Source organism: Dioscorea cayenensis, chromosome 8 (assembly GCF_009730915.1).
Source record: "Dioscorea cayenensis subsp. rotundata cultivar TDr96_F1 chromosome 8, TDr96_F1_v2_PseudoChromosome.rev07_lg8_w22 25.fasta, whole genome shotgun sequence".
In the NCBI taxonomy this organism is placed as follows: domain Eukaryota; kingdom Viridiplantae; phylum Streptophyta; class Magnoliopsida; order Dioscoreales; family Dioscoreaceae; genus Dioscorea; species Dioscorea cayenensis.
Window position 1 is genome coordinate 247021 of NC_052478.1, and position 18219 is coordinate 265239.

Here is an 18219-nt window from a genome sequence, read left to right on the forward strand (position 1 = left end):
TTTGTTTTTATCATAAAAACATCTTTATCTATGAATAGAGTGTTCACTTTTTCTTAAGTTCCAGTCCTGCATTTGTCATTATATTTATATTATTTAATGAAGTTTTGTAATTTATCAAATTTTCATTAAATAAATAATTACTAGATTATATATAATCTGGTCTTGCTTAAGATTTTTGTATTAATGCAGAGATATTTATTTTAAAATAGATATTTAATAGTACGTAAGTAGTCAAGATTTATTGATTAATTTTTCTTTTATGTTTTGACCATTTTTTATACATATTAAAAGAATTTATACCATCTTGGATTTTTTTCATTATTAAACTATATCTATATTGTAGCCATTGACTCAAAAGGAACAAAAATAATTAATATTTATATTTGCGTAGATAAAATTATATAACTTAAATCAAGCAATGCTTATTGTTAAACTTTTTAAAATTTAGAAATTATATAATAATAAAAATCATGTGTAACTTGTAGGATTATACATGAAAATCCTCATGATTATAGAAGTAGATAAAACAGTAAATAATTAAAAATTTTAATCATATATTAAGAAGAAAAATAAATTTTAAATCATAAAAAAATATTATTTTTTAAAGTGTAGCTCAGTTGTTACCCAGTTGTGGACTAGTATTATATAAAAATAAATATTTTAATAACAACTACTCATCTAACATAGTCGATATGTCCGAGTGGTTAAGGAGACAGACTTGAAATCTGTTGGGCTTCGCCCGCTGCAGGTTCGATCCCTGCTGTCGACGATACCAAATTTATTTTTTGGGTTTCCTCTCCTCCACAAATAATTAAATAAAAATTCATTTTAGTCAGGATATAATTTATATCTTGAAAGAAGGATGTGAATCATGTGATAGCAAGTGGCAGAGAAATGAAACCCAATCAAGATGTGATCAATGTGTTCTGGTTATCAATAGATTCTTTTAAAAAAAATCTACAGCCTCCTTTCTTCTTATCAAATCTGGTAGTACTGGTACCATTAACTTTGTTAATGGGTTTCTCTTAATGAACATTATCCAACCATTAACTCTGTTAATTGGGCTTCCCTTTTATAAATATTATCCAACCATAATAAACAATAACACAACCATACCAATGAGGAAAGTAAATAAATTAATAAATAAAATAAAGCATTACCACAAAGCACAATCCTGCAAAAATGGAGAATTTTCAATTACAAAATTCAAAGCTATCTTTCCAAAACACCGAATAAGATTCCAGGTTTGCGTTTGCTGAGAAATCCTGAGCTTTTTCTGAAGCCCAAGCCGGTGTGCTCCCTCATCAATAAACACCATTAACTCAGGATATCAATCAAATATTCCAATCCACATAACATATATTAATTAGAAATTAGAATGGTGCTCTACAAGCTGTCTCTTCTTTGTTGGCGTTGGCGTGGCCAATTCTATAACAACGAGTATCAGCTATTAATTAATTCATCTTAAAATTATAAAACTGTGTCACCTTTTCTAAAGTGTACTAGATTTTAAGGATTACCAACCACACAAGTGATTACCTGGGAAATCCTTGTATTAAGTTACTCATTAATTATGATTTAAACTTCTAATTATTATTATTATTTTGTTCACGGGATAGCCCCTCACATGTTATTACTGCAGCTTTTCATTGTACATGGGTAAATGTGTCTTTTCCGTACAATAATGTGAGATTATAGAGGGGACAAAGTTAGCAATTTGCTTTCCCTCACTTCCGGTCACCATTATAATAATTATATATATATATATATATATACCCGTTGGCAATTCGATTTCTGCATCAGCCGCCCAACATCCCAAGTGACTTGGTCTACTACACATTCAGGTGGTCTCTAAAGTTTTAGAGTGCGAGCACAACAGTAGAACTTTGGAATTCAGACCAGTGAGTTTTCTGTTTAACGGAGAAGTCAGTCCTTGCTACCATGAGGTTAAAAACATCGATTTTCATACAATTTTGTAGTTTTTCTATTGTTGTTGTTTTATTATTTTTATTTTATAGTTTTGATGTGTTTCATCTTTGGTGGCTAACTCCTCTATTATTTATTTTTATTTTGTTTTTATTTTTTATAGCTTTGCATATGCCTTTAGTTTTGTGTGTTTATTTATATATATCAAGTATTTATTTACCGTCATTTAATTTTTCAATAAAACAGTAGTTCCACTATATTCAATATGTATATATATATATATACTCATAAAAATGTTTGATATAACCATATTTTATAAATTAATTTTATTAATAAATGATATATACGCGTCTACTCATTAATCGTGGAATTGTTTTATTTCCTTACTAAATTATGATTTTATATGGTCAAAACCATTATATATCGACATTAAATAATCAAATCAAAATAAATAAATAAACACCAAATTTATCTTATATTTTAATCAATAGTCTTATGTTGAAATAAATTAAAAATATCAAATTATTAGAAAAAAAAAAAGAAAATAACAGGATATACATAGAACAAAGGAGCAGAAAAGGGTGGTGGCTTGCTGTGCGGTTCTCCTCAATCTCTCTCTCTCTCCACCCTATAAATACCTCCCTAATTCTCCACCGCTCCCTTTGTCCTCGGATAAAATTTTCCATAAAAAAGATCTCACCTTTGTCACCCTTTCTCCTCCTCACGTTCATCTCGTTTAGTTCTTTTTCTCTTTGAAGGCTTTCTGATCCAATCTGGAGGCCAGAAGGTTCGGTCTCTTCCTTTTTTTTCTCTCTCTCGTGTATTGAATGATTCTTTTATTTTCTCATGGGTTCAACTGTCTAATGCGTGGATCTACTGGCAAAAGTTGAGATTTTTGAGTGTTTGGATGCTACCTGTTGATATAGAAATATCGCTCATATTGAAAAAGTTTGGTTTTTGATGCTCTAATTGCAAGGATTACCATTTGTACATGCTTGTTTTTGGGAGAAAGGATTGGCCTTTGGCTTGTTTCTCCTAATCGGCTTGTGAAACTCTTTAATCCAATGTGATTTGTGGAACTTAGTTGCAGAATATCGGCATCATGTAAACTGCTTTGATGTGCTTTACTTATGAACGTAGTTTATCCACTTTAGTTTAGACAAATGTTAATTCAAGGTGGAAGGAGGGATTTGATATTTGGTGAAATAGATCATGAGCAATTTCTTTGGAATTTGATGGGGTATCTAGGAAAATTTGGTAGATGGGATTGCGTACATGAAGTTACTAGTGTTTCTGCATCTCAGAACCGTTTAGAGTTTCAGGTTTGCTGAAATTCAAATTCTTCATTAATTAATATGAAAGCTCATGTTACTTTTTATCAAATAATATGATGATGTATCTACCCACTCTGTTTGGGAGAGTGATGTCATCAATTAGTTGATTAGTTGTTGGTACATCTCTATAGCGGAGGAAAAACATCATCTTTGCTACTAGTAGTTGTTAGTATGTACCTCTTTTTGATGTTTTTCGGCTTGACATATGGGTTGAAATCAATGATCTCATTCATATTCACAATTTCCTCTAGGATATTGCACCTGAAAGTTAAGGATGTTCACTTTTACATTATTTAGACTTTAGAGTGAATTAATCTAACATGGCGTTTTGATGGAAAAAACATAAATGAGAGCTTGTTCCTGGTCAATGGATGGAATGAGTATGACATTGATTAATCCAAAAACTGTGTTGTAATGAAAATGCAATAACTGAATTCAAAACAATGCTTAATGGGTTCTTGAGGTTGGTACCATATGTACCTTTTCTTAGAGAGAACTAAGCCCAAATGTACCTTAACTCATATAATTTACAAATGCTTACGTTTGTTCTTGTCAATATCCATTTTACCACATGCCTTACCCTTACACTTGATGCACTTGACATTCCATCCCTTTACTAAATTAGGTTTTTCGATGTTTGAAACTTAACTAGTCACACCACAAGCCAATAATAAATGTTATTTTGTAATTATTTTTGACATAGTCTCTCTATTTTTGTTGCAAAAATATGTATAAGATAAGCAGCTGTGGTGATGTGTACCTTCAGAATTTCTGCCTTTTGCTTAATTTCTTCTTAGGATGAAGTTTAGTGAACTACATCCGTTGCTATGAGTGACCCTAATCTTTTTGCAGGTCTGCTCTTGATCTATACTTTGGTTGCTGCATCTCTCTAGTTGGTAAAAACTTTATTTCACTCTGGCCGTTGTAAAAGTGCCATATTCTTCTCGCACCTCTGAGTGGGTGTGGGGTGACAATGACAGGGTGATTATTCTTTGCGCCTTGTAGGGGATCAAAATCATCTTACATTTGGAGATTGTGCCGTGTTCTTGAGGGCCTTTTCTCTTGATTACTGACTAATGTTTGCAGCGTCATGAGGACCGAGTTAGCAGTGACCCATGTATGTAACTCCTTGTCAACATGAGTTAAAGTTTAAAGTGTGATCTCGAAGGATAGGAACTGAATTTAAAAACTTAGCTTGTCACAGTTGCAAAATTTCTGGTGCTTGAAGCTTTTGGTTGGGGGATCAACCGGAATGGTTAAATTTTTTCATGCTTTGCTTCACCTCTCCACCACCAGAAATCAAAGGTATGTAGAAGTGCCTTGTGACAAATAGAGTCACTATCTCTATTTCTGAGAAAAAACATTTCTGGTATCTTTTCAGAAAAGCCACTCAACAACCTGATGGAGCAACGCACTGAGTTACTCTAAAAGTAATTTCTCAAGATAAAGGGCTGAAAACTTCTACCGCCTCTGTTGATTCAAAAAGCAAAGATGGAATTTAAGAACGCCTCTAGTAGCAGTGCAGAGCTAATTACAATTCCATCTTCATTTGAAAGCTGCCAGAAATCAGGAGATTTTGCAAAAGTGGTTCTTGTGTTGAGGGTAGCAGTAGTGAGTTTGTTTTCTGATGGGGGCCTTAAGAAAAAGTGTGTCTGTAGGAAATGTATTAGATAAAGAAAGAAATTTTTCTTATGATGATATCACAGAGGATGAAGCTCGAAGCCCGGAAAGGATCATGGACAGACATATTGATTCATCGCGTCACACTGATTCTGCTGAATCAAACGAGCATGGAGATTTTGCTGCTGCACACAATCAGCATGAATTCCTTTTCTCTGTGGGAGTTATGAAGCATCTTGATGGGGATATGCCTGATCATTCATGTGAACACTCTGCAAACCATTCTATTGAGTCCCCACACTTGTCAGCAGATACCCCAACTGGCCTTGTGAAATCACGTTCTCTAACAAACCTCCGGGTGGATTCAGATAGCTCCACTGATGCTGCTTTTGCTTCAAGAATTGGCGGTACCACATTCAAAAATCTTTTGAGAATTTGAATTTGCTAAATGAATTAAATGAAGAACATTCTCCTCATCGGGCAGATTATGGCACAATGGTTGGGTGTAATGAAGTGGACATCCAAGGGGGAGATGGCTCATACTTGAATGAGAAGAACAAGTCTGAATATAAAATCAGTTGCTGGTGGTGATTTTTCTAGCGGTAATTGTTCGATTAGTGAACTTGGAGAAAACACAATGTATGATGCAGAGATGAGAGGCAACCTTCAGAAAGTATCATATATGCAGAATTGCGATGATCTGACCTCTGATGAATTAAAAATAAAGCGGATTGAGGAGTGGATTAGCCAAATTGAGATTCCGAGTGGTTTTTCTGTTGAAGAAGTTGGGGAGAGTTCTGAAACTGCTTCTAAGAAGGACTCCCATGCTGCAGCTGGTGCATCTCCTGGAAAGCCTGATGCTAGAAATAGTGCTGGCATGGAAGTGGCTAGTGCATACATCTCATCCTTGTCTCCGGCAGCCACTTCAGTGCAGATAACAAATCTTGGGTTGGTTTTGGTTCCGATCCTTAGTTCATTTGCTGGTTTAAAGGTGCTAAATTTATCTGGAAATGCGATAGGTATTGTGCAACTTATTTCTGAAATGGTTTATATTGGTTGGCTGTACTATGCAATTCACCCGAATTTATGATTTGATATTTGCAACATCTTGTTCAGTCAGGATAAATGCTGGGGTTCTTCCAAAGAGTCTTCAGATGCTAAATCTTTCAAAGAACAATATGGCGGTAATTGAAGGTCTCCGTGATCTAACTCGTCTTCGCGTACTAGACCTGAGTTTCAACCGAATTTCTAGAATTGGTCATGGTATGGGAGTATATCAATTAGTGTCAAACTTGATCTTTTTTTTTAAATCATTGATCAGCATATACACATTTTCTTGATTATAATCATATTTTTTATGTTTTAAACTCCTAATGCAATAGTAAGCACATTGTTTGCCTTGAAGGTTTGGCCTCTTGTTCCTCTCTAAAGGAGCTTAATCTAGCTGGTAACAAGATCAGTGAAGTAGAAGGCCTTCACAGACTCCTCAAGCTGTACTTTCTAGACCTGCGATTCAACAAGATCTCAACATCAAAGGGGCTCGGCCAATTAGCTGCAAACACATCCTTGCAAGCCATTAATTTGGAAGGCAATCCGGCTCAGAGAAATGTGGGTGATGAACAGCTGAAGAAATACCTTCTGAGTCTATTGCCCAGCTTGGTTTACTTCAACAAGCAGACCATCAGAGCAAGCTCTTCAAAAGAAGTTGCCTCTCTTCAGTTTGAACGAGGCTGAGAACAAGCCACAAGAACACACGAAGAACCCATGGTTCTGGGCTACACAAGGGTTCAGCTGCATCTAGCTCAAGTCATGCTTTTAGGGCTCTCTACTGAAGCATAGCTTCTTCTAAGGGCAGGCATGAGCACAGTGTCTCTGCAGGAACCAAACCTGCAAATCATCTGCGAAACATAAACACCAAACCCCTGAGCTTGCAGCCAGCTGATGTTATTAGGGAGGATTCGCAGTGAGGGAGGCTTTAAAGAACATTAATGATGGATGTGTGGATATTTTTTTCTCACCATGCATGCAACTGTCTCTGCATAATGCAAGAATGGCTTGAAGGTGTTATGTTTTTCTCATAAACAAAATCAGATGATCAGATGTGAGATGATCAAAAACCAGAGTGGAGAACTATATCTATTTTTAGGGGCATTCAAGTATCTGACATTTTTGAAGATGCTGTGGTTTATTTGGCATGTTTAAGGTTAAGTTTATGTAATAAACCCACACATTGTTCCTGCTGCTTATCGAGTTTTTAGTTTATGGTAGCCACAAACTTCTTGGACAGAGGAAGGTAATTTTGATCAATCAAAGATTTCCAGAAATCCACCAAACAATCACAAAGATGGTGATTCACTTTCAGCAAACAACAGTATCATCATCAAAAGCAGAAAGGTCATGAAATAGAACCACAAAACATGGGAAAGCCAAATGGCAATTCTGCTAATAACATTCATCTGACAACATGGTGATATTTCTACAAATCAAACAGCAGGCGCATGGTTGACAATGACAAGTACCTGATAAAGGGCCTCTCTCATCTATTTCTATGACAGTTGCATTTCAATCTGAAAGAGAAACAACATCTTGCATTAGCTACTCACATTCTAATGAAATATAAGAACACAACAGTACTGTTGTAGTCTTTAAGACCAAGGTCAGCAACTTTTTGTTACAGAGCTGAAAGTTCATAAACCAGTTGAAACGCAAAAAGCTGATCTTGTTTTTCAACAAACAAGTAACAATTAATCAATGAAATAATTTGCTGAGTAGAAAATGTGAACAAAAATCATTCAAATTTCAATACCTGAAATCAAGGGGACCATGCCACAGCCCTCATCCGAATCAAGCATCTGCCAAAAATTTTAGAAATTTAAGAACTTGAGAAGATATAATTTAGCATTTTCTTTTTCAGAGATTAAAAGGCAACATGTTATCACTGAGAAAGACTAAAAATTTTTAGGTCAAAGGAAAGCTCATCCTACCTTTAGGGATCATCAGAGGCATCTACAAACTCCTGCGTTTCCTCTGGCAAGCTCTCCACCAATCCACTCTCACTATCCACAGCTCCTACGCATGCCCCATCATCGGGATACCGAACCACGACCACAGGGCAAACACAATGATGCACGCAGTAATCACTAACACTCCCAAGCCTCGCCTTGCTGCTGCTCCTCGACGCCCCAAACCCTCTACTCCCCATAATCACCGCGCAAAGTCCCAATCTCTCCACCTCCAAGCAAAGCCTCTCCTTCATGTCATGATCCTTCACGATGTGAATCTTGAACGGGATCTGCGCCTCCACCAGCGGCTGCGCCAGGTCCTGCGCCTTGGTCGTCGTGAACGCATCAAATTCGTCCTCCAACTTCCGCTGCGATTCCTCCGACGAGTCACCGTCAGCAGCAACGGCGTTGAAGGAGACATCCACCGCGCCCCAATCAGCACCATAGAGAACACTGGTGGGGCGGACGTGGAGAAGGATCACAGTGTCACCAGGGCGAAGGTAGTGCTGGACGGCCCAGCGGACCGCATAGGCGCTCTCGTCGCTGAGATCAACAGCGATCCCGATCCGGCGATGTGATCCCGTGGAGGGGCTTGACGGCACCCCACCACTTGAGGGGAAGAGGAACCGCGGTGATGAAGGCTGGACCGTGGCCGCCGTCGCTGCCGATGCCGCCGACGGCGAGTGCTGATTCGCCATATCTTGGAGATTGGACTAGGGTTTCTGAAAAATTTTCTCTTCTTTTCTTTTCCCGGTTGAATTTTGGAAGTTCTTTACCGACTTAAAAGAGACGGAGAAGGAAGGCATATACCTCTGGGTTTAGAAGCTTCTAGGAAACGCATGGTTACTGCGGTATCATAATCCCCGGTATACCATCAATAAACTTAGTCTGGCATGACGTGGAAGCCGCTTATTGGTGAAGAGCACAGATAGGCAGCGAATGGGAATTGGCCACGTACTGTTATGAGGGTTAACCGCAGAGAGTGAGGACAACACCATGATATACGTTACTGGTAAACGTGGCACTAATTATTTTCAATTGGACAACAGTTAAACAATTCTTTGCCAAAATGATCTATGAACAATATATATATAGATCTGATCAGCTGTGTGGTTGTTTGCAGGAAACAATCTTCAAATGTCACTTTTTCAAAACCTTGGAATATGCTCTGCGTCGAGGAAGGCGACCAACTTCTGATAGAAATCAACATCAAAGAGTATGTTCTTTTTTTCTGGCTTTTGTGTTCACTTTTTAACTATTATGCTCTTCAAATATACCCTCTCTTTAGTTAGTGAGTGTCCTTTTCTCTCTGCTTTGTTATAGATTTTACAAAGTATTTAGTTAGGTTGATGTTTTGTTTGTTTGTTTGTAGATTTTACAAAGTATTTAGTTAGGTTGATGTTTTTGTTTGTTTTGTTTGTACAAATGGATAAACAACATGCATCCCCTATTTTCATCAAAAAAACATCCCTCTAAATGCTCCAAAGATCAGTGCTTGTGGAGGGGAAGAGCGTCTGGCAAAGATGGAAATAAAAGTGATGCCAAGTTTGATGAGCATATGAAAATTTGAAGAACAAATGGTTGACTGATTTTAAGTCCGATTTGCATACACGCAAGTATGGCTGCATTTTATCAATGTGCATGACTAGGATTTTTATTTTTTTCTTTTTGATTAAAGTGCTTTTGTTAATATAAAAGTATGAAAATTCATCATTATAGAGTCCGTTATCACACTCTATATAGCTGCATTCTGTCAAGATGTGTGCCCCGTTATTAGGAATGGGTTCTACTTCCTTCTTGAGAAATTGTTGGTCAATTGTTATTCCCATTAATAATCACCTCTTGACCTTTGTCATCCTTCCCGGAATTTTTGTCAATCATTTTCCTTTAATGTCTCTCTATTTGGGAAGCTCTTTGATCCTCACCCATCTTTAACTTAATATGGTCATCTTAGCCATAGTATTCTTTTGTTTTGAGAACTTTTTAACCTTGGAGCTTAACAACTAACAAAAGTTTCTTAGTTAAATCTTTTTATTGCTGTCTTAATGATGATGATTTGTGTTTGATAATTTTTTTTTATTTTTTGATAAAGAGTTTGAAGTTTGTTGAACAGAAGATAATCACATTTGCTGAGAAGGAAGCGTCCGAATAAACTGTGTGTACATGTGTTGATGTCAGTTGCATTCTATAATGCTGATTCTATGTTCCGAAGAACATCTAGAATAAACTTAGCATGCCTTCTTGATTTTAATGTGATTATTATTTTTATAATGCTGATGATCTGTCTGTAAACTTTGATGGTATTCCTGCCTTTTAGTGTGGAGAGGGATGCAATTTCATTCACATATCATTCTGAACCTTTCTGTCTGATGCTAATATTTTCCCACTATCATTTTAATGTGGATAGAGATGGGATCTCCGCAAATTGGATGCCCCATTTTTGGAAGTCGACTTCAAGATCAAAGGCATTCAAAAACCTATTATTGCTTCATTTGGATAAAGATAAATCGTTCCATAGCACTAGTGCAATGTATTGAATCACCTTTTCTTTATATAATAGAAGTGGATAATTTACATTTATTAAACAACATAGCAAGAGTACATAGCATAAAAGATGGGAAGCAAGGGATAGATCATCCTGGAGAAATACAAAACATGGACAGAGGTACACAGAATTTAATCACTAATTATCTTACGTAGCAGATGCATTCACTTGTAGCGAAGGAGTAGCCATGATACAACTATACAAAAGTCTTACTCAAACCTTAACTGGGGTAAATGAGCTTATATATCATCGGCTGAGAAACATTGTTAAGTTTCCATTGAAGTGTCTGCGACATGTGATCCCATTTGGTAAATGATGGAACCCTGATCCTCTGTTAATTGCAGGAGTAGTGAAGGAACTGGAGCCAGGTTCACTCTCCACAACCCCCTCGAGCATTAGGACAACGACTCCCATTGATGGTCTTTCTGCTTCATTTTTCCTGAATACACCAGCAAGCCACCTTGCAAACTCTGCTCAGCTCCTCCATATTTCTGTCTTGTGTAAAAAATTCTCATCTAACAAGCTAAGAACATCACCTTCGTTGAGGTTTTCCTTGCCGCCCAGACCGGAAAATAATTGTTGTTTGTGCTTTTTGAGATTGGTCTGTGTTTCTTCTGCCTGAAAACCACTTCGAAGAGCATCATACCGAAGCTGTAAACATCAGCTTTCGGTGTGATTGGTTGGCCTAAAATCCATTCTGGTGCAAGATAACCAACAGTTCCCCTCATGGATGTTAATACCCGACTGAAGTCCCTGTGGATGAGCTTTGCCATGCCGAAGTCGGAAACTTTTGGACAAAAGTCAGAATCTAAAAGTATGTTTTCTGGCTTTACATCACAATGTATAATGTAGTCCCTGCATTTTTCATGCAGGTATTCTAATCCTTTAGCAACTCCGACAATTATTTGGTATCTCGTCTTCCCAGTCTGAGTCCAATACCTTTCCTGTTGAAAAGATGACGATCCAAAGAACCATTTGGCATGTATTCATAAACCAGCAATCTTTTTGTGCCTTCACAGCAGAATCCGAGGAGACGAATCAGATTAATGTGTTGGATCCTGCCCAGTGTGATAACTTCATTCTGAAAGTCTTGGTCTTGTCTGGTAATGCTATTGAGTTGTTTCACAGCTATATCAGTCAAACTGGGTAAGGTGCCTCTGAAAAACAGAGCCGAATCCTCCCTAGCCAAGCTTGTTGGAGAAGTTCTTGGTCATGTGCCGGAGATCTGAATACTTGAATTTTACACAGGTGCCTCCAATTGGTTCTTTTGTTTTGTGCTGCCTTCTTCTGATAAACATCCATCTAAAAACCATCGCTGTGATGCCGAAGACTACTGCTATGCCTGAGCATAAGCCTACGATAATGATTAGTACAATATTTTTCTTTCATTTCCTTTACTGGGCAGATCGGAAGCTGTGAGGGCGGATGTAAAATGATACTGACCTGACTCCTACTCTGTTCAATGTTTCGGAGATCCACACTCCATATTAAGCATCCGCTGCCATAAGAGTAGGCTGTGCAGTAACAACTTTTGAGGCATGCTTGTTTGCATTCTTCAGCAGTGAGACCTGTCAGTGGTTGTGATCCTGGTGGTAATCTTGTGATATACATCTCTAGAAAGCCTTCCGTTTCTGCGACAGTGGAGTTATCATTACTGCATGGCAGGTTTGTTTTTCCTTGTGCATCCGGAGTTCCAATCATTCAAGTCCCACTCCCTTGCTGATACTGGTTTAAAGCCAAGGGGGCATGAACACAAGGTTTTGCTATTGAGGTCATCAGATGCCAAAGGGCACCACAAACAGAGTAGACATCACATGCAGCTGGTTGAGACCAGACCACCATCCACGCTTGAGTTTCAATTGTCCACAGCCATTGTTTATTCTGTCCAGACGTATCCATCATGTTTCGTATGTAAACATCTTTGAAAGATGTAGCCATGTGATCACCCTCTTCTCATGGTCATCAGTAAAATGTGGTGATGTGGTCAGGATCCTATTCATTCCAGGGGTTTTCACTGAAGCTGTAGCCGTTTCCACACTCCGCTTCTCCAGTATACCCCAGTTCCATTCCACATTAGCAGGAACTGGTTCAGACCACTGAGGGTCAATGGTGTCTATGAATGGTCAGGGGCTGGATCCTCTGAGTTCTTCCAAGGAGTGAGGGCTCTGGTACTCGCCAGTAATCTTGTTCATTCCAAGCCATCCTCCAGGCACCCAGGTGTCAGTAGGGTGATCAAAACTTTGCCATATTATGCTGGATGAATTCAAGCTATCTCTCTCAGTATAAGGTTACCAGTGTCAAGAATCACTGCCTCGGTGGGAATTTTGCTTGATGCAATACTGATTTGGATGACCATGCACGGCCTTTTTTTATGGTCAAGAAGAGCCAGGTTACCGTTTTCAGTGATCTTTTAGTTCGGAAGAAGCAGCGTTGGAGATGGGAACTTCTCTATTTGCCACCCAGATGACTGTTTGTGGTGAAACCTTTTTATACTCAGATACCAATGTAGAAGTTTTTAGAATTACCTGGTGAGAAGAATCCGAGTTCAAAGTGGCCTTCTTTGGACACAATAGTCTGGTTTCCATTGAGACTTTGACTCCACGAAATGGTATCACCTCCGGAACAATGCTGGACAATGAGGATTGCAAAACAGAACCAAGAGAAACAACAATGAACATGAGAAACAAGGCACTGCCCGAAAACATTTCAGCAGCCATACAGAATGAACCACGAATCTGTCATCCAGGGGCACCAGGATTATTTAAGTGTCAGAAACATTATCTTCTACTTCTTATCCATGTCTGAAAGAGTCACACTTGACCATGAAAAATGTTACAAGGTATCAACACCAGGCTCATGCTGCCTCACCATTGGAGGATCAGCAATTTATATGATAGTTCAATGTGTTCACCAGCACCTCAACACTGGGATCACGGTGTCATTTGAATATATTTTTCTCTCTAACCGCTCGAAGCCAGTGAATCCGTGCTGAATGCGGCAATTAAAGAAATTGGGGATATGAACAAGTCAGTGATATCTAGTGAATTTGCATTGACTTTTTGAGATGTGGACAGATAATGATTCCCTCAGATGATTAGTCTAACAGTGGATTATTGGATAGTTAATTTGGATTCTAATGAGGAATGCTTGGTAGGTTATAGTTCAAATCTGCTAACTACTTTTCTACCACTGAGCTCATTTTAAGATTCACATGCCATCCTCAAACATCTGTAGCCCGCTGTTAGATGACACATGATAAAAATCAGTCTATACATTTCATTAGTAATCACAGATCTGGAATGGATGCCAATCGCTCTAGTCCTCTAGATGCAAAGAAAAGCTAAAGGTTAAACCAAGTTTCAGACTATGAAGATTGAAGGTATCAACTAATTTCAGTTTTCCTAAATTTAGCGTGGTTTCTCTAGACCTGCTTCAAAACAACTTCATATCAGATTCGTGCTATCACTTGATTTGATGTTGTTGTAATATTGATGACTAATTCAATGTGAATTGTTAAAGAGGGAAGATCGACCGAAATTTTTGAAAAGATTGAAACTATAGCGTCCAGGGTGAATCTGACAATAAATTCACAGACTAAGCGCAAGAGTAGTGCTTCATGTTAACTAGTGACAATTTGCTTGCTTAAAATTCCATGACTGGATGTATGGTTTAACAATCATTGCATCCTATTGATCTTGAGATTATAAATTGCAATGTTGCATGCACTAACTTGAAAAGGTGGATGAACCACATTCATTAAAAAGTAAACCATGCACTAACTTTTCAGTCAACACATTTGATGAGATTAATATTGATATTTGAATTTTGATGAATTGTTTCAGCGCCTTATTCTTGTTTATTTCTTATAGAAAAGAACACGGAAAATGGCTTGCTAAAATCTAGATCCAAGTACATCACTGTATGCCTGCAAAGCAGAAATTTCAACCAATAGATGAATGAGTTCTCATCCAGAGAGAGTATGAGAACCCTGACCTTCTATGAGTTGCACAAGGAAAGAGGGAATTGGAGCCAAGTTCACCTCCATGACTCCCTCAAGCATTAGCACAACCACTCCCATTGACGGTCTATGTGCCTCATTTTCCTGAATACACCAACAAGCCACCTTGCAGGCTCTGGTTAGCTCCTCCATGTCTGCATCATGTGCCAAATTCTCATCTAACAAGCTAAGGGTGTTACCTTCAGTGAGTTTGGCTGCTGCCCAGACTGGAAAATACTTGTTGTTTGTACTCCGAGATTGATCACTGTTTCGCCTGCCCTGATATCACTTCGAAAAAGCATCATACCATAGCTGTAGACGTCAGCTTTTGGCGTGATTGGTTGGCCTGAAATCCATTCTGGTGCTAAATAGCCAAAGGTCCCCTTCATGCTCGTTAACACTTTACTAAAATTCTATGGATGAGCTTTGCCATGCCAAAGTCAGACACCTTTGGACAAAAAATCAGAATCAAAAGTATATTTTTCTGGCTTTTTACATCACAATGTATAATGCAGTCCCTACATTTCTCATGCAGGTACTCTAATCCTTTAGCAACCCCGATAATTATCTGGTATCTGGTTCTCCAATCTAGGACAACTATCATTCCTGTTAAAAAGATGATGATCAAGAGATCCATTCGGCATGTAATCATAAACCAGCAACCTTTTGTGCCCTCGCAGCAGAATCCTGAGGAGACGAATCAAATTAATATGTTGAATTCTGCCCAGCGTGATAACTTCAGTCTGAAAATCCTTCTCCTGTCGCACAATGCTTCTGAGTTGTTTCACAGCTATTGCAGTCATATTGGGCAGTGCACCTTTGAAAACAGAGCCAAATCCTCCTTGGCCAAGCATCTCCGAGAAGTTCTTGGTCATCCGGCGAAGATCAGAGTATTTGAACTGGACAAGGACGCCTTCAATTGACACCATTCCTCTATCTTGCCTTTTTCTCAGGAACATCCAGAGAAACAAAGCCATTGTGATACATAAGGCTGCTGCTAACCCCTGAGCACAAGCTCTATAATGAGCACTCTGGTGCTTTTCTTTTTGCCCGTACTTGGGATATCTAGAAACTGCGAGGCGGATATAAAGACTTCCTGCGTTACTGTTTTTCTGAAGATTTCTAACATCTCCATTCCATATCAAACATTGATGGTCATAGTAGTAGGCAGTGCAAGAGCAACTTGTCAGGCATGCTGCTCTACATTCTTCAGCGCTGCTAACTTCCAGTGGTTGTGATCCTGTGGGTATTTTTTTGAATGACATCGGCAGAAACCCTTCTTTGCCTCTATTTGAAGAATTATTGTTTTTACTGCATGGCCACCTGGTCTTCCTTTTGGCACCCAGAACTCCAGTCATTCAGGTTCCATTCTGTAAAAGACACTGGCTCAAAACCTTGGGGGCAAGAGCAAAATGTTTTTGCTGTTGCTGTCGCGAGAGGCCAAAAGTGCCACAAACGGAGTAAATGTCGCATGGATCTGCTGGTTGAGACCCTACCACTGCCCACTTTTTGGCTGTCATTTTGTCCCACAGCCACTGTTTGGCTTGCCCAGACGAATCCAGCATACCTCGTGTGTATGCATCTTTCATATTGAAAGTCAGTGTGCATTGCTTCCTCTCATTGTTATCAGTGAAATTACTCACAAAAATAAGGACTTTTGATCCATGCCTGGTATTCCACTGTAGGCGTGACCGTTCCACACGCCGCTGCTCCAGTATGTCTCAATCCCATTCCACTGTAATAGAAACTGGTTTAGACCACTGGGGTCTATAGTGTAAATGAATGGTCCGGGAGATGGATCCTCAAAGTTCTTCCAAGATATCAGGCTCTGGTACTCACCAGTGATCTTGTTCATGCCAACCCTCCTCCAGGTACCCAAGTGTCAGTTGGATGATCAAAACTTTGCCAAATTATGGCAGACGAGTTTGATTTGTTTCTCAGAACAAGGTTGCCAGTGTCAAGAATCACGGCAACAGTAGAATTTGCTGGATAAGATGTTGACTTGGTTGACCACACAAGTCTGCTGCTGCTGCTGCTGCTGCTGCTGAGAGCGAGGTTGCCATTTTCGGTCATCTTCAGCTCCGCAGACGAAGTGTTAGAGATCGGAACCTCTCTATTTGCTACCCAGATGACTGTTTGTGGTGAAACCTTTTTGTACCAGATGCCAATGTAATATTTTTTAGAATTACCTGGTGAGAAGAATCCCAGTTCAAAATGACCTTCCTTGGACACCAAAGTCTGGTCTCCCGTTAGAGATTGACACCATGAAAGAGTGTCGCCTCCCAAAGAATGCTGGATATTTGGACTCACAAGTAGAACAAAGATGATGGACAATGGTATGTAGAAGCTTGTTTTCTCAGCAGACATTTCTGCAGGTATATGCAAGGAACTTATCAGGAGCATGAGGAATTATTCCCGTGAATATTTTCAAAGTGGCTGGCTTTGAGGTGTGACTTGGTAAATTAAAAATCAAGTTGCTAGTTAATCATTGAAGATCAGAATCAATTCAAACCGTCTAATGCCTTGTAAACGACATATATATAATATATTTAAAATGGCCACAATAAGGTCGGTTGGGTGATTGAATTACTACTGTAAGGTAGACAATATTTGACATGCTACGTACTTAGAAGTTAGAAACTTAATTAGAACTAGCTAGATAGATTTCCCGTATCGAGAGATGTGCAATTGTGGTGCATGAGGTGCAAAGCATGGAACTCAAGCTGCCAAGCCTTTAGATATATTGTTCATTCTATGCCAGAAAGCTCTTTAATAGTTTAAAAAGTTACCTAAAAGGATGAAGCGTAACTGCGAAGCGTTCTCCTTTTGGGGGTAACTTCTAGCTTAAATAGAGCAAGCCACTGCAGTTCAAGAGAATTCAGACGGAGATGGAGATGAGAAGAGAGGAATTAATTTTTCAGGTAGCGAGGATGAAATCTTGTGTCATAGGAGAACCAATTATCTGATGCAGTCCCATTGAAGCCTTTTGTCTTTTGTGGTCCATTATTTCTATTCACGCTATTGATAGATAATGCCTTTTTACAGTGATGAAAAACGACTAGTGCGACTTCATAGCAAAAACATAAGAAATGGGTTAAAGTGGCCCGTCCATCTTTACTTGATGTTTTGCCTCTAATCTTATGAGACTGGAGAAGTGGTTGGAAATGATTCCATAGAGCATCCAGCATTGAAGGATTCAAAGTTCTAGTCTGTCTACAGCTGAATTACGTCCTTAAGGAAAAAGACAAGTTATTACAGCCCAAGAAAAGTAATAGCATTTAATTTTGTTCTCGTTGACTCATCACAGGTCATAGCGCCTCCTCCAACCCTTATTTATTTATTTATTTATTTATTTATTTTCTGAGAGGAATCTTCCTTCGAGCTAAATCTATTAACCTATACTGTGGTGTAGTAATTATTTTTTTTGTTTTGAATAAAATGGATAAACCACAAATTTATTAAAAAGAAAGCAGCTCAAGCAACAAAGTCATGACGAAAATACAACAAACACCAAACAAAGAGAGTCATTATCCTCACCGGGGATGAGAATAGCAGGCAGAAAGCGAAGGAAGATAAAGAGGAGCAACTGGAAACCCACAAGTCAACCATATGGAGACACGCACTGACTCGGAGAAGAAGGAAACGGACTACTCCGAACTGGATCGGGCGCGGATCCCGTAGTAATTATTATTGTTATTTTTATATGATGAAAGTGGATTAATCGTGATTTATTGAAAGAAATACTTATGGATTGAAATGAATTTGAAGAGAGGCAAAAAGATTTATAATGTGGCA

At 38.6% G+C, this 18219-nt stretch overlaps 2 protein-coding genes, 1 non-coding gene and 2 pseudogenes across 3 annotated transcripts; 2 read left to right on the forward strand and 3 right to left on the reverse strand.

Moving 5' to 3' along the window:
• Nucleotides 1–686: 686 nt before the first annotated feature.
• Nucleotides 687–769, forward strand: TRNAS-UGA. The gene has a single exon. It is a non-coding gene; the product is annotated as a tRNA-Ser (tRNA).
• Nucleotides 770–5427: 4658 nt separating this feature from the next.
• LOC120266759 (leucine-rich repeat-containing protein 9-like) lies at nt 5428–6690 on the forward strand. The gene is made up of 3 exons (XM_039274422.1): nt 5428–5899; nt 5997–6143; nt 6286–6690. Exons 1-3 carry the CDS (start codon nt 5428–5430, stop codon nt 6612–6614), a joined length of 948 nt encoding a protein of 315 aa, XP_039130356.1. The 3' UTR covers nt 6615–6690.
• A 1176-nt stretch (nt 6691–7866) lies between these two features.
• Nucleotides 7867–8668, reverse strand: LOC120266761 (universal stress protein PHOS34-like). The gene has a single exon (XM_039274424.1). The coding sequence runs from the start codon at nt 8578–8580 to the stop codon at nt 7867–7869; it is 714 nt and encodes a 237-aa protein (XP_039130358.1). The 5' UTR covers nt 8581–8668.
• Nucleotides 8669–10683: 2015 nt separating this feature from the next.
• LOC120266452 lies at nt 10684–12089 on the reverse strand (annotated as a pseudogene).
• A 2119-nt stretch (nt 12090–14208) lies between these two features.
• Nucleotides 14209–17385, reverse strand: LOC120266762 (annotated as a pseudogene).
• Nucleotides 17386–18219: the final 834 nt, after the last annotated feature.

Bases quoted from the DNA above. Each gene is read 5' to 3' on its own strand.
- LOC120266761 (XM_039274424.1), bottom strand. From the start codon at position 8,580: ATGGCGAATCAGCACTCGCCGTCGGCGGCATCGGCAGCGACGGCGGCC.
- LOC120266759 (XM_039274422.1), top strand. From the start codon at position 5,428: ATGAGAAGAACAAGTCTGAATATAAAATCAGTTGCTGGTGGTGATTTT. The intron at 5,900-5,996 runs GTATTGTGCAAC...CATCTTGTTCAG, and splicing joins TTTATCTGGAAATGCGATAG to TCAGGATAAATGCTGGGGTT. The intron at 6,144-6,285 runs GTATGGGAGTAT...TTTGCCTTGAAG, and splicing joins AATTTCTAGAATTGGTCATG to GTTTGGCCTCTTGTTCCTCT.